At 39.7% G+C, this 14,223-nt stretch overlaps 1 protein-coding gene across 1 annotated transcript in view; it reads left to right on the top strand.

The window, feature by feature from the left end:
- The first annotated feature begins 10,541 nt into the window (after positions 1-10,541).
- The window catches only part of FHIP2A (FHF complex subunit HOOK interacting protein 2A), a 34,679-nt gene continuing 30,997 nt past the window's right edge, over positions 10,542-14,223 (top strand). The window contains exon 1 of the mRNA XM_059899223.1: positions 10,542-10,900. Within this exon, the coding sequence (XP_059755206.1) occupies positions 10,856-10,900 (45 nt within the window). The 5' untranslated portion in view covers positions 10,542-10,855. The remainder of the gene's footprint in view (positions 10,901-14,223) is intronic.

Below are 14,223 nucleotides of genomic sequence, written 5' to 3'. Positions count from 1 at the left end.
TTCCAGTTTCCTTAAACTTTACAATTTCCTAAATACCTTTCTCTACAACATGTGAAAGAAGTTCTGGCATTTCGACTTCATTTAATGGAAGCCACTTTTGGGTCCAGAATTTGGGTCAACCAAACAAGAAAACTATCAGATCTATTTCCATGCTCGTTGGCTAACATGCTGAATCTAGACTCTCTGATTAGTGAGCCATCATTGGCCTGATCGAACTTTATATTCCTTCCATCCCTAAGATTTGTTCCCACACCTATTCTCTAGGTTTCTATCTATATAAATTGGGAAAATCATGATACATTACCCGCAAAAACACGATAAGACTGATAGATGACTTCTTTAAAAAAGTAATGGAAGCCAGAAAAATGGAATGATACCTTTAGGGTGCTGAAAGAAAAATAAGTTCCAACCAACAGTAAGAATATCTTTCAACATTGAGAGTGAAATAAGTGAATAAACTGATAAAGATGAAATAAAGATATTTTTAGGCAAACCCTCACTGCAAAACTAAAAGAAAAAACACAAAAACAAAAACCAATGATGAGAGTTCTTCAGGGCAGAAAGAAAGTAACCCTAGAGGGAAACCAGAGGGAATTGAAAGAAGAAATAAAGAACAGAACAAGTAAATATATGGTAAATACAAGTGGATATATACTGTTCAAATAATAATAGTAATGTTTTATGGAATAAAACAACCCAAAAGGGCAAATGTTAATAAATAGAAATAAAGTATTTTAAGGTCCTAGCATTATTATGGAAGTTATGAAGGTAATAATTTGTGTTAAAATAGAATATGTCAAGGATATATGTTATAATTTCTAATCTAACTATCAATATTAAAAGAAAAATAATGTCTAATAACAAATTTTGTTAAATTGTTATATAAATGTAACAATATTAAAATATTAATATTAATGGAAATAAAAAATCTTGATTAATTCAAGGAAGGTAAGATATGAATGAAAAGGAAACAAAAAACTGGTAAAATAGAAAATAAATAGTGAGATGGTAGACATAAACCCAAATTATCAGCAACTATATTAAACAGAATAAAATTCCAAGTAAAGGACTAAGACTGTCTCAGTAGATGAAAGAAAAACCTATGTTGTCAACAGACAGATCTTATTTTTTAAGCACACAGAAAGTTTGAAAGTAAAAAGATGGAACTATACACTCAGTATGCAAACATTAACCAGCTATACTTATAATCAATCATAGTAGACTTTAAGGCAAGAAGCACTATTATCATAAAAGGGACTTGCATCAGGACAAAGAGGTCAATCCATCAGGAAGTGACTAAAAGTCACAATCTGAATATACATATAACACAGCTTCAAAATATATAAAGCAAAATTGGCATAACTAAAGGTAGAAGAAGCCACAATCATAGTGGGAGACTTACATCTCTCAGAAGCTGACAGAACAAAGCAAATAATCACTATGGATATAGAAGATCAGAACCACAATATTAACAAGTTTGGCTTTTACAACACTGCACCCAACAGTGACAGAATACATGTTATATGATTCCACTTTATATATAGTTCAGAATGAGGCAAAACTAGTCCACAGTGTTAGAAGTCATAATAGTGGTAGCTCATGGCAAGGGTTAATGACTGGATGGGCATTCAGAGGCTTCGGAAGTAGTGGTAATGCTCACTTTCTTGATCTGCGTACTGATTGCCCAGGTGGTTCACTATGTGAAAATTCATTAAGGTGTACACATATGACTTTTCCGTATTTGTAATACTTTCATTAACATTTTTCCATTAAGAAAAGGGGCCCTTTGAATTTGACAGCACTGAGAATTACTGCTTTCTGTGATCTGACTCCTGGCCACCTCCCTAATTGCATATTCAACTTTTTCTTTTTTTCTCCTCAAACACCTACTTATTCCAGCCACACTGGCCTTCCTCAGAGATGCCAAACTCTTTCTCATATCATAAGACATTTGCACATGATGTTTTCTCTGCCAGAACCACTCTTCTATTTGTATAGCTAATTCCCTTGCTTCGTTCATATGACACCTCCACAGAAAAGACTTCCTGGGCCACTTTATTTAAAATAAGACTTCACCAAATCATCTTCTCTCCCCTTATTCCAGTTTATTCTCTTCAAAGCTTTTACCACTACCTGAAATTTTATTATATATTTGTTTGTTATTAGTCTTTCCCATTAGGATATAACCTCTGTGTGTGTGTGTGTGTTGCTCAATAAATATTTGGTTAAAGAATGAATATTGAGTCTTTGGAATTTCCTTATGCTTCTTTTGTGGCTTGGTATGTAATCAAATTTTGTGGATGTTCCAGGTATGCTTGAAAGTATGATTTCTTTCATGGGTATACATTTCTATATAACTTTTAGCTTGAGCTTACTAATCATTTATTCAAATACCCTATATCTTTGCTTATTTTCAGAGCTTGATCTATCTGCTTATGTGAGAGGTGAATTAAAACCTCTAAGTACAATAGTTTATCTCTTTCTGTAGTGCTGTGAGTTATTGCTTTATATATTTTGTGTCTATACCATATTTTTTGTGTCAATATCAGGTATATTTATATTATTGGTCTATTATTATTTTACCAATATTGTTATATGTTTTAGCTCTTGTGACATTTTTCAACTTCAATTCTCTTGTCTGATACAATTGCTACTCTGTTTTTTTCTTTGATTCATATTTCCCTGGTATATCTTTTCTATTCCTTTATTTCAGCCTTTCTCTTCCCTTTTGTTTTAAATGTGCCTCTCCTAGAAAGTATGGTACTACAGTTGACCCTTTGACAATGTGGCGGTTTAGGGGTGCTAACCCTCTGAGCAGTGGAACATCTGTGTATAACTCTACAGTCATCCCTCTGTATCTGCATTTCTGTATCCGTGAAGTCAACCAACTGTGGATCATGTAGTACTGTAGTGCATATTTATTGAAAAAAATCTGTGTATAAGTGGATCCTTGAAGTTCAAACCCATGTTGTTCAAGAGTCAATTATAAATATTTTTAAAAATCCAGTGTATGACTCTCTGGCTTTCAATTGGTGGGTTTAGCCCATTTACATTTATTATAATTAATAGACCTATTTTCAGTTTTCTATTTTTCATGCTTCTTTTTTATTTTTTCTTTCCCACATTTCATTGGATTGAGCAAACTTTTTGTACTGAATTTGAAAGTTATACTTTTTATTTTTCTGCTGGTTACTCTGAATTAAACACTACATTTCCCAACTTTCTTTCCCCAAAACTAGGGGTGGTTATGTAAGTTCTGGCCAATGAAATGTAAGAAGTGTGGAACTTTCAGAAAGAATTTGTTGAAAGGGAGGAGGTAATTGCTTTTCTCCTTGCTTCTTCCTGCTACTGCCCTCAAAAGGGTAACTGGAGCTCCAGCATCACTATAAGACCATGAATTGATCTTGAGTATGGCAGCACTGGATGGAGTGCGGAAAGTTAAGAGTCCTGACAGCCCACCAGGCAAACTTTTACTTGAGAGAAAGAAACTTTTTTAAGGAACTATTATTTGAAAAAAAAAAATTTTTTTTTTTTTTTGGTCATATGCAGCTGGACCTAATAGGCACTGATCATTTCTAGGAATTGCTTCCTTTGTTGTAATTCCCTAGCCTATGGGGTAAAGGTATACTTCCCTTAGTCTGGACCCAATTTGTGGCACTTGGTCTTCCCCTCCAGGCTTCTTCCACTCTAACTCCCACACACAGTGGGTTTCCTCAAAAGTAGACCCTGAGACAAAGACTTGACTGTAATTTACTTCAGATCACAGGAAATGAGGAAGTGGGGAGGATAAGAATGAAGAAGGAAAAGCATAAGAGGGCTACTGAAGTCACCACTCTGGTCAGTGGGTACTTGATCCCACCAGGACATCCTGAGAAGTGTGCAGAATACTTCCTAGAATTGCTTCCCAGAATCAGACCGGACACTGGAGTCTTTATCCACCAGTTTCCATCCCCCATTGGCTAAGAGTTGTCCCCATGGGTTCTAACTCCATCACACATTTGCAAGGAGCAGGCTCTCCCACACAGAGATTTCAGTGGCAGAAGTTCTGAAGAGGGTTGAATGAGACTGAGGTGAGATGCTGTCACCATGAGGTGAGTCTGAGCTTGCACAGAACTGCAATCAGCTGCAGCTGCAATCAGAAGTGGACCAAAGGAACATGACACTGGACACTAGAGGTATCTGCTATACTTGCTAAGGAATTTTCACAGTTTCTATATAAGGTTCTGGGATCTATCAGCTTCTCTCTTGTTTCTGTGGCAGCTGTAGGGTTGAGTTCAGGAGATGAAGCCTATGCTACTTTTATCTTGAACCAGCTTCCTAATTTCGAAACTCACTTCTTCCTGAACTTCATAATGTATTTTCCTATCCCTTTAACTGCTTTTTTCAGTGAATTCCTCTTCCATCTCCCAATCCTTAAATTCAGTGACTCCTGAAGTTTACACACATTCTGTCTTTTTTTTGTTCACTATACCATCTCACTGAACTACCGCATTTATTCTAGCATCTCATCTCTAAGAGATGACTCTCAGATCTTTACTTCCAGCCCAGATCTCTCTCTTGACTTTCTAATCCAAATTTATCATCCCGTAATCAACATCCTCACACAGATGTCATCATACAAGCAATCAAACTTAACACGTTAAAAAAAAAATCTATCTTTCTACATTCCTGTAGTCCCTATCTCAATTAATGGCATCTTCACCTAACTTCATCCAAGCTAGAAACTCTAGCAACATCTTTGACTACTTTTTCTTCCTCACTTTTTGTATTTAATCACTTGCACAATTTGGTTGATCTTACCTCATCTTTCAAGTCTACCATCTCCTTCCTATTTTCCACATATTAACCCTTATAATCTCTTGTCTGCACCAAAAATGGTTTCTTGCCTTTAGTTTCTCCCTTTGCCAAACAAACTTTGGTCATATCAGTTATACTAGCATAGTTTGTCAAGAGGTTTTACAAAGTTTGTTATGAAAGCCCCTGTCCTTCCTCCAAAACTCCCCAATTTCCTGCTTCACAAAGGCAACCTCTTTCAATGCTTTGGGTGGGCTCTTTTGTTAACTACTTCCTTTCCTTAAATAATATGCTTATAGTGTTACTTCTTGATATTTTGGTTTTAAACAATACCTAATGTTTCCTGATGACAGATGATAAAGATTTAGCTTTCTTTCACACTCACACACACACACACAACCACCCCCACCCATCACACATCCATCCTTTCATCTTCCCTAAGTACAGCAGCAATACCATAATTTTAAATTAGATCAGTATTTACATTATTATGGTTATGTAAGCACTATTTACAGTTGAGCCATGTGTATACTATGATTACACATTTCTACACAATATTTTTCCTGGTGTTAACAATGATCTAGCTTTTTTTTTTTTTTTCCCTTTGCTTAGTTTTCTTTGTATTTATCACTAATTCAATATCACTCTCCTCCTATCTGATAAATCTGCTCAAACACATAGATAGGCCATCCACCAGTTTCATCTTCTTGAGGAAATCTCTTCTTTTTTTTTTTAATTGAAGTATAGTTGATTCACAATATTTTATTAGTTTTTCATGTACAGTATAGTGATTCAGTATTTTTACAGATTATACTCCAATAAAAGTTATTATAAGATAATGGCTATAATTTCCTATGTCATACAATATACCTTTGTTGCTTATTTATTTTAGACATAGTAGTTTGTACCTCAATCCCACACTCCTACTTTGCCCCTTCCCCCTTCCCTCTCCCCTTTGGTAACCACTAGTTTGTCTTTTATATCAGCAAGTCTGTTTCTGTAGGGACTCTCTTCTGACTTGCTCCAATTTGGACTGGTTGTTTACTATCCCATCTTGATGCATAGCTGTCTTCCTGGGATTCTGCTTTACTATCACCCTAGGAATTTCCTTTACCTCCTTCTTATGGTGGATTCTGTTAGCTGATTCCTTTATCTTTTTTCCTTTGGTTTACTCCCTGTGTTTTTTGTTTTTTGTTTTTTTTAATTTATTTATTTTTGGCTGCATTGGGTCTTTGTTGCTGTGCGTGGGCTTTCTCTAGTTGCGGCGAGTGGGGGCTACTCTTTGTTGTGGTGTGCAGGCTTCTCATTGCGGTGGCTTCTCTTGTTGCGGAGCACAGGCTCTAGGCACACGGGCTCAGTAGTTGTGGTGCACGGGCTTAGTTGCTCCGTGGCATGTAGGATCTTCCCAGACTAGGGCTCGAACCCGTATCCCCTGCATTGGCAGGCGGATTCCTAACCACTGCGCCACCAGGGAAGTCCCACTCCCTGAGTTTTGATGGAGCACATCTTCTGACAGCTTCCTGAGAAAGACTGCAAGTTAGGAAAAATTTTCAACACCTTGCACATCTGAAATGACTTATTTTACCCTTACACTTGATTGATAGTTTCTTAGTATAGAATTCTAGATTGAAATTATTTTACCTCAGAATTTTGAAGGCATTGCCCCAAAGCCTTCTGACATCCCATTTTGTTGTTGAAAAGTATGATGCCATTGTAATTTTTGATTCTTTGCATAAACTTGTTTTCTTTTTTCCCTCATTGGAAGTTTTGTAGAGCTTTCTTTGAACCCACTGTTCTGAAATTTCACAATAATGCCCTCTAGAGTGAGTCTATTTTCATTCATTGTTCTGGTGTTTAATGAACCCTCTCAATTTGGAAATTCATGTCTTTCAGATCTATAAAATTATATCAAATTATTAATTAATGTATTCAATTATTTCCTCCCTCTATTCTCTCCAATTATTCAGATATTGGATCCATTGGACTGGCCTTCTAATTTAAAATAAATTTCCCTGCCATTTTCCATTCTTTTTTGCTCTAGTCTAAGCTTGCTAAATATTTTCAAGCTTATTTTCCACCCTTCCTATTTTTTAAAAAAATTTGTTATCATATTCTTGATTTCTAAGAGTCTCTTTTTTGTTTCCAAAATGCTGCTTTTTAAAAATACCATACCGGGCTTCCCTGGTGGCGCAGTGGTTGAGAATCTGCCTGCCAATGCAGGGGACATGGGTTCGAGCCCTAGTCTGGGAGGATCCCACATGCCGCGGAGCAACTAGGCCCGTGAGCCACAATTACTGAGCCTGCGTGTCTGGAGCCTGTGCTCCGCAACAAGAGAGGCCGGGATAATGAGAGGCCCGTGCACCGCGATGAAGAGTGGCCCCCACTTGCCGCAACTAGAGAAAGCCCTCGCACAGAAACGAAGACCCAGCACAGCCATAAATAAATAAATAAATAAATAAATAAACCCAAAAGTTAAAAAAAATAAAATAAAAATACCATACCATTCTTATTTTACAGATGCAACATCTTCTATCTCTCTGAGGATATTAATGAGGATATTAAAATAGTTGTTTTTTTAAGTTTTCTTCCCATCTTTCCCTATCTGTTCAATGTAAGCAACTCTGTTTCTTCCCAGTTTCTTTTTTGTCCTGTTTTTCCTTTGGGTTCTATCTTTAATGTAAGCTTTCCTCAAGTTGTTGATGACCCCGGGCTGTGTGATCCTATTTAAAAGAGATGCATGAAGAAACTGAAGCTCTGAGCATGTGGACAGAGCTTGTCAACTGGGGGCTGCACTGAAGACTTGTCTGGGTTCCCTCTGCAGGACCTTTGGGTCTTTTCTCTTGGACTAAACGGATTCTCCAGAGAGGACCCTTCCTGTCTTCTACCTGGAAGGATCAGCCTGATGATTACATTTTGAGCCAAGTGCAGGATGAGGGTTGGGGACGTGTGTCTTCAACATTCACAAGGTTTATTTTCACTTTATCTTCTTCTCCTTCTCCTTCTTCTTTTTATCTTCTCTCAGTATGGAACCCCTCCCTTTCTGGAAAAAAGTCTCTAATGTTATTCCAGGGTGGGAAAGGGGAAGTCAGCCAATCTTGTGGAGTGGGGGGGATGCATCTATCCAGTTCTAAACAAACTTTCAATCCATCCTGCTATTTTCAGTCCCACTTTTACCTCCACTTCCAGAGGTACTTAATGCTACCAATTCCTGAGCCATTGAGAGGTTGTGAATGTACTGACATATCACTTTTGTTCTTGGTTTCCTTAACTGTTACCTTGGGATTCAGCTTTCTTATGTCAGTCATATCAGTTACCTCCTTTACAGTTACTTTCCAATTCTCAAAATTTTATTGCTATCTCTTAATTTATTTGTACTTTTTGGGTGTGTACTTTGAAAAATCTCTTTACTGTAATTTTTAGTGACATTTGGAAAGGGAATGTTGCTGAATTCTACATATAGAGGGAATATATATAGAAAATCTCCAGAAGTCTGCCAAATTTTGAAAGTGGGTATCCTCTAACTCTATTTCTTCTTCAACTCCATCCCAACTGAGTTTCAGTTTCATAGATTTTTCTGTGTCCTTGCCGATTAAACTTTATTCAGAAAAGAACTTAACAAATTCATTCACCCTCAGGTGTAATGAATGATAAGAGTTTAATGTGTTATCTCTTCCCAAAGTCTTTTAATTTAAGCAGGGACTAAATTTCTTATTTGCCTTAAGCCAAAGGAATGAAGGAATAAAGTTCTAATTGAGGAATTTCAGGCACCTATATCTAAGTGTTTTCGAGACCCAGGAAAGCCTTTGTTATGCTTTCTTAAGTCATAAGCTACTTTGTTGAGGTAGGTTCAACTCTGCCCATGCATAAGGCTGGTGATAATGTTAGTGTCATTCTAGGATGAGAATAAGTAAGAGTATCTGCTCTATTATAATTCTAGTCCCACTTGCATGTCTTAGAACCTACATATCGAATAGATGAATCGTCATCCTAAATACTGATATTAATCTAGAGCAAAACATATATCTTATCGTGCTTATATTAAGTATACAAAAGACAGGCATTGTCAAATACAAACAACTCTGAGTAAGCCTGCTTTAAACAGACCTCCTCATACAATTAGTGGTTGTAAGGTATTATGAAAATACAAAACACCATATAAATGTATGACAATTAGGTCAGGAAAATAATTAGTTAATAATATGACTAACCATCTTAAACTGTTGAATAATAATAATGATAATAAACAGTATGTACTCTTGGTTGAAGCAGACACAATTAGCTACAGTTTGATAAGGAGCACATTTCGATCTTTAGCAAATGACAGAATTTGCCTCCAGCATTCTGGGGCTCCTATACAGGGAATTAAGGTCAAATTTACCTGCTATCCAAGGACAGAGGCAGCAAAAACAGGAGAGAAAAGAACACAAGACTAGTTAAAGTCTCCTCCTTAAATCTTGATTTCTGGCCCTATTATTTTGTTAAATACTACTATTACTAACAATAACAACAACAATAATAATAACAATTGTCCATGCATCGCTTACTATGGACTGGGCATGTTAAAGTATTTTACGTATATTAAGGAATTTACATACAACTTCATGAGGTAGGTGCTACCCCCATTTTACAGATGAAGAAACTAAAGCACAAAGAGGTTAAACAACTTGCTACAGTGAGTGGCAGAACTGGGATTTAAATCTAGGCTAACCGGCTCCAGAGACTGGCCCTAAACACCACTCTGCACTGATGCTACTTTTTCTGCCTTTTTCCTCTGTTCAACTAATTCAGTTACAAATACATATTTTCATCACCGGTTGTGCAACACTTACTCCACCCTCATCTTATCAAGAATTTAGTGGTTCTTTTGATAAAAATGCCAATACAAGCAAAAACAAAGTTCTCCAGGATATGAACATTTTCATAATCTGTATCAACCCAACCTAAACTTTACCAGCCCGAATCTTGTTTCTTCAAGGCTTGACAAATATACTGTTGCACCGTATTTTAAGAAGCCTCCATCCGAGTGCTTACATTGTAGCTCCACTTATCTGTCCTATGCATTTTCTAGAACCCCTTCTGATTCTTTTCCCTCACTGATGTTTCCCAGTATCAACTGATAAGCTGAATAGAAAATGCTATACTGAATACATTTTCTAACTATCAAACATGTTGCAAATTAATAACTGAATCATCTTACCATTTGTCCATCTGGGGCTTCCTGTTTTAATGTTGAATAAATAAATAACTAAATAAAATGATAATAACAACGACAACAACAATAAAAATAATAATGAAGTTTTACAGTTAGCAAAGCCATTTCATCTGCATTAGTTGATTTGTTCTAATTCTTAGCATTTAAAACCCAAGGTTCCTGTTTGCCTTGGGAATACTGTGCTTTTTCTTACCGGTCTTGCAAATCTGCCCTTAAAAGACTAACCTCTGAATTTTGTATACATACATGTCTACGTTTTCATACAAAATCGGCATGTTACTTCCATCGGAGAAACAAAGTGAGTGAGAACGGCTGAATTTTTAAAACGTAAGAATGACCGTGTCGCCGGAAGAGGGGGGCGGCTGCGCCCAGGCCCGACTCCCGCCCCAGGCAGGCCGCGGCCTCTCGGTGCCTCTCCCGCCCCCGCGGCGTGTGGCCCCCGCGGCGCAGGGCCGGCCTGGCCTGGCTGGGCCCCACCCCCGCGCCGCGGCGGCGCCCCCTGCAGGCCGCGGCGGGCAGAGCGGGCGGAAGGGACCCGAGCCGAGCTGCCACCGTGTCCGAGCCGGAGGCACCGCCGCCGCCGCCGCCGCCGGAGTGTCGCGGGCCCGGAGTCCGCCTGGAACACCCTCCTCGCCGCCAGCCACGTCGCAGCGCCCGCCGGAGCCGCCTCGCCGCCCGCGCACACCCGAAGCGGCCGGGCCGGGCCCGCCTCGGCCCTCTGCTCGTCCTCCCCGCCCCGCACCGGCCTTCACTCTGGAGCGGCCCCGGCAGCCGCAGCAGGGGCGGCGGCGGCGGATCGAGGAGCTCTCCAGGTCGTCCCGGGAGAGGCTGCTGCAGTCCCGGGACAGGATGTTTTCCAAGTTCACCTCCATCCTGCAGCACGCCGTGGAGGCGGTAAGGCCTCGGGCTGCGGGCGCACGACAGGTCGGGGATGGCGGCCGGCCTACGCTCCCGCGCCGGCCCCGGGAGAGCCCGGCGGCCTCGGCCCGGCCCTCGGCGTCCCCGGCCCCGCGGAAGGGCGAGGCCCGGGGCGGGCGCCGGGGCCGCGGGCCTGGCTCCGAGCGGACCCCCTGCTCTCCTTCCTGCTCCGGGCCGGCGTGGAGCCCTTTCCTTCGCTCAGGAGGGTGGGCGGGGGTCCCCGGCAGGACCGGCCCCCCGGCCCGGGTCGGGGGTCGCCCGATTCCTCCGGTGGGGACAGGGGAGTCGGGGAGCACCTGGCAGGGCCACAGGGCTCTCCCCCGGACTCCCTGGCCGTTACCTCAAGTGGTCAGCGTTGACCAAGACAAAAGAAACGGCCTAACACTGCTTGGGTTTGTTTTGTTTTGGGGGGTGGGGAGGCAGGAAGGGGTGCTCTTGCCGGGGGCGCGGCTCTGGCGAGGAAGCAGCCCACCCGACCCGGTTTCGTAGTCTGGCCAGCTCTTGCTTTTACAGGCCTTGCGGCCGAACTCATTACTGATTGATGTGAAATAGGCGTTTGGCGGGTCTCGTCGAGGGCGCTTTAGACAGCTTCCAAGCCCTCACACAGCACCGGGACCATCTGTTTCCTTTCTTCTCTTCCTTTCCTGGACGCTCGTCGTTTTTCCTGCCATTGTACCCTCCTCTGAGGATTTTAGACACAAGCATAGGGAGACATTACTCAAATATCCTAACACTAATAAAAGAGAAGTAACTAACAGGAAAATGTCTTCCTGCTGTTTCAGTGAAAGGGGTCGAGTTGCTTTACTCCGGTTGTTTTGCTTTACGCTGGCAGAATTGCCCAAATTGAAAAATGCACCCTGTGAAGTTCATAACAAGTGCAGTTTTGCAAGACGTGTTACTTTGCTAGTTTTAAAAATGTCATTCTCTATGTTCAGTTTGAGTGATACAGCACATTCAAATCTACACAACTTTAAGGAAAAAAAACAAAACAAAACCCAATTGCAATAGAACAGTTTTTATGGCCAGATAAAAATAAAATGGATTTTTAAAACTCAGTAATGGAAACAAAACTTCAATACAATTTTTAAGTGCTGTGTGGGAAATGTTTAAGAGTCATTTTAGCTCTACTACAAGTTCTTGAGAAAATGAGTGTATCAAATCAAGCAAGACAGGGTTTTTCATAGATGAAGAGCAGTATTACTCATGAGGGAGACGACAGTTTTAGACTTTAAGGCAACTTTTAATTTGCCTTTCTTGGCTTATACACAATCAATCTACAGCACCTTATTTTAAGAATTTAACTGAAATTTATAAAAAACAGTGATATTTACATTTTATATTATTCCTTAACTTAAAGTACCAAGAATCATTTAATTTTTAACACTCAATACAGCTAAATACTGAGATAATTGGGAATAAAAATTTATTACATTATTTATATTCTTTACTAATTCAGGCTGATATTTACAGAAATAAGTAGTTAGAAAAAGAAAGATGGCTTTCATGCTCTCCCAGTCAAGACTCATTTTTGTCCAGAGACCTGTGTTCTCTGCGTTATCTTTTTATAATTGTATATGTTAACATCTACCAGATTATCCATGTAAATTGTCTGACTCTGGCTCTGTAATATCCAGGTTCTCTACTTTGCTGAGGTTAGTGAGAAAAAGTTAAGAGTGGATTATATTCACCTGGTCCTAGGAGTTAATGCACTGCATTTAGAAAAGTAATGTTTTTATTTGCTTAGCATTAATGTTTTCAGCTGTGATACTTCCCAGTTTACCTTGATAAGAGGTTCAATCTTGTGAAAAATTTTTGGCATACTTTTTTTTTTTTCCTCTTTTAACATTCTCTTGGGAATGAACTCATACGTAATGCTGAATAAGCCATCTTTGTGGTATTTGAAGAATATTTTTTTTTCCTAGCCCAAGATTGGTTTACATTTATTCAGTTCTGTTTCTTTATTTCCTTGACATTTTTTTCTGTGTACTAATCTTACCATTCCTCAGTTTATTTCATTAGCTTTTCTCTGTACTCCTTTTAATTTGTATGCCCAATTAGCATTTTCTGATACAGTATTGCAATTATCAGAATTATCAGGATTCTACAGAGATGGGAGATAATCCTATAAGCAGATTCTGACATGACCTTTTTTCAGTTGTGTCACTGTGTGAATCTCTAATGTTTTCTCAACGGTTTTGGTATGATTATTTCCTAGGTTTCTTTCTTTTTTTTTTTTTAAATTAATTTATTTTTGGTTGCCGTGGGTCTTCGTTGCTGTGCATGGGCTTTCTCTAGTTGCAGCGAGCAGGGGCTACTCTTTGTTGTGGTTCTTGGGCTTCTCATTGCCGTGGCTTCTCTTGTTGCGGAGCACGGGCTCTAGGCACGCGGGCTTCAGTAGTTGTGGCACGCGGGCTTCAGTGGTTGTGGCTCGTGGGCTCTAGAGCGCGCAGGCTCAGTAGCTGTGGCACACGGGCTTAGTTGCTCTGAGGCATGTGGGGTCTTCCTGGACCAGGGATCGAACCCGTGTCTCCTGCATTGGCAGGAGGGTTCTTACCCACTGTGTCACCAGGGAAGTCCCTTCCTAGGTTTCTTGATTCAATCGGATCAGCCTTCAAATGGTTTTTTAGGGTCAACCAGATACATATTCATTTAAATGGGGTTTAAGTGTAGAGTTTTCCTTATTGTTTAATTAATGGTTTCTTCACATTTCCTGTTAACTACTTAACAAGGATGAAATACAACTAAGATGTTTTCAAAGATCAGTATTTGAAGATGTGTTATTAAGCTGATAGACTGCATTTTGAATTTAGGGGAGAAATTCACACCTTGATCAAAAACAAAAACTGTAACGTAACTCTTGCCTCCTGTTTCAGAAATGACAGTTTTCCCTCAGCATACAAATGATTGGCCAGTAAGAGTTATGAAATGAATCTATTCTTTTAGCCAGTTGCCACAAGTCACACGTCTGAAATCAGGCCTCCCATGTAGTTCTGAGGTGGATCATTTTAGTACAGCTTCTCCAAAGGATAAATAAAACACCTTCCATTTAGTACAATTCAACATTTGTTGAGGGCCTTTGTCTATGTGAGGTTATCTGCCAGGGACTAATATCTTTTAAATTCCAGTCAGTTCCATCCTTGAGGGCAGATTTATTCCAAGAGGATAAAGGGCAGTGTCAGGAAAGAAAGTTTCATCTACCTTAACTAATTAATTCAATGGATGTCATCTTTCAGAATTTGAATGCAACATTTTCTTTTTAAATTATAGTTGAGTTAATGATGATTGTTGGGACCAGCAAT

The sequence above is a fragment of the Balaenoptera ricei genome, chromosome 16, assembly GCF_028023285.1.
Source record: "Balaenoptera ricei isolate mBalRic1 chromosome 16, mBalRic1.hap2, whole genome shotgun sequence".
NCBI classification, from domain to species: domain Eukaryota; kingdom Metazoa; phylum Chordata; class Mammalia; order Artiodactyla; family Balaenopteridae; genus Balaenoptera; species Balaenoptera ricei.
The sequence above is the reverse complement of the archived record's forward strand: the minus strand, read 5'-3'. Positions and strand labels throughout refer to the sequence as shown.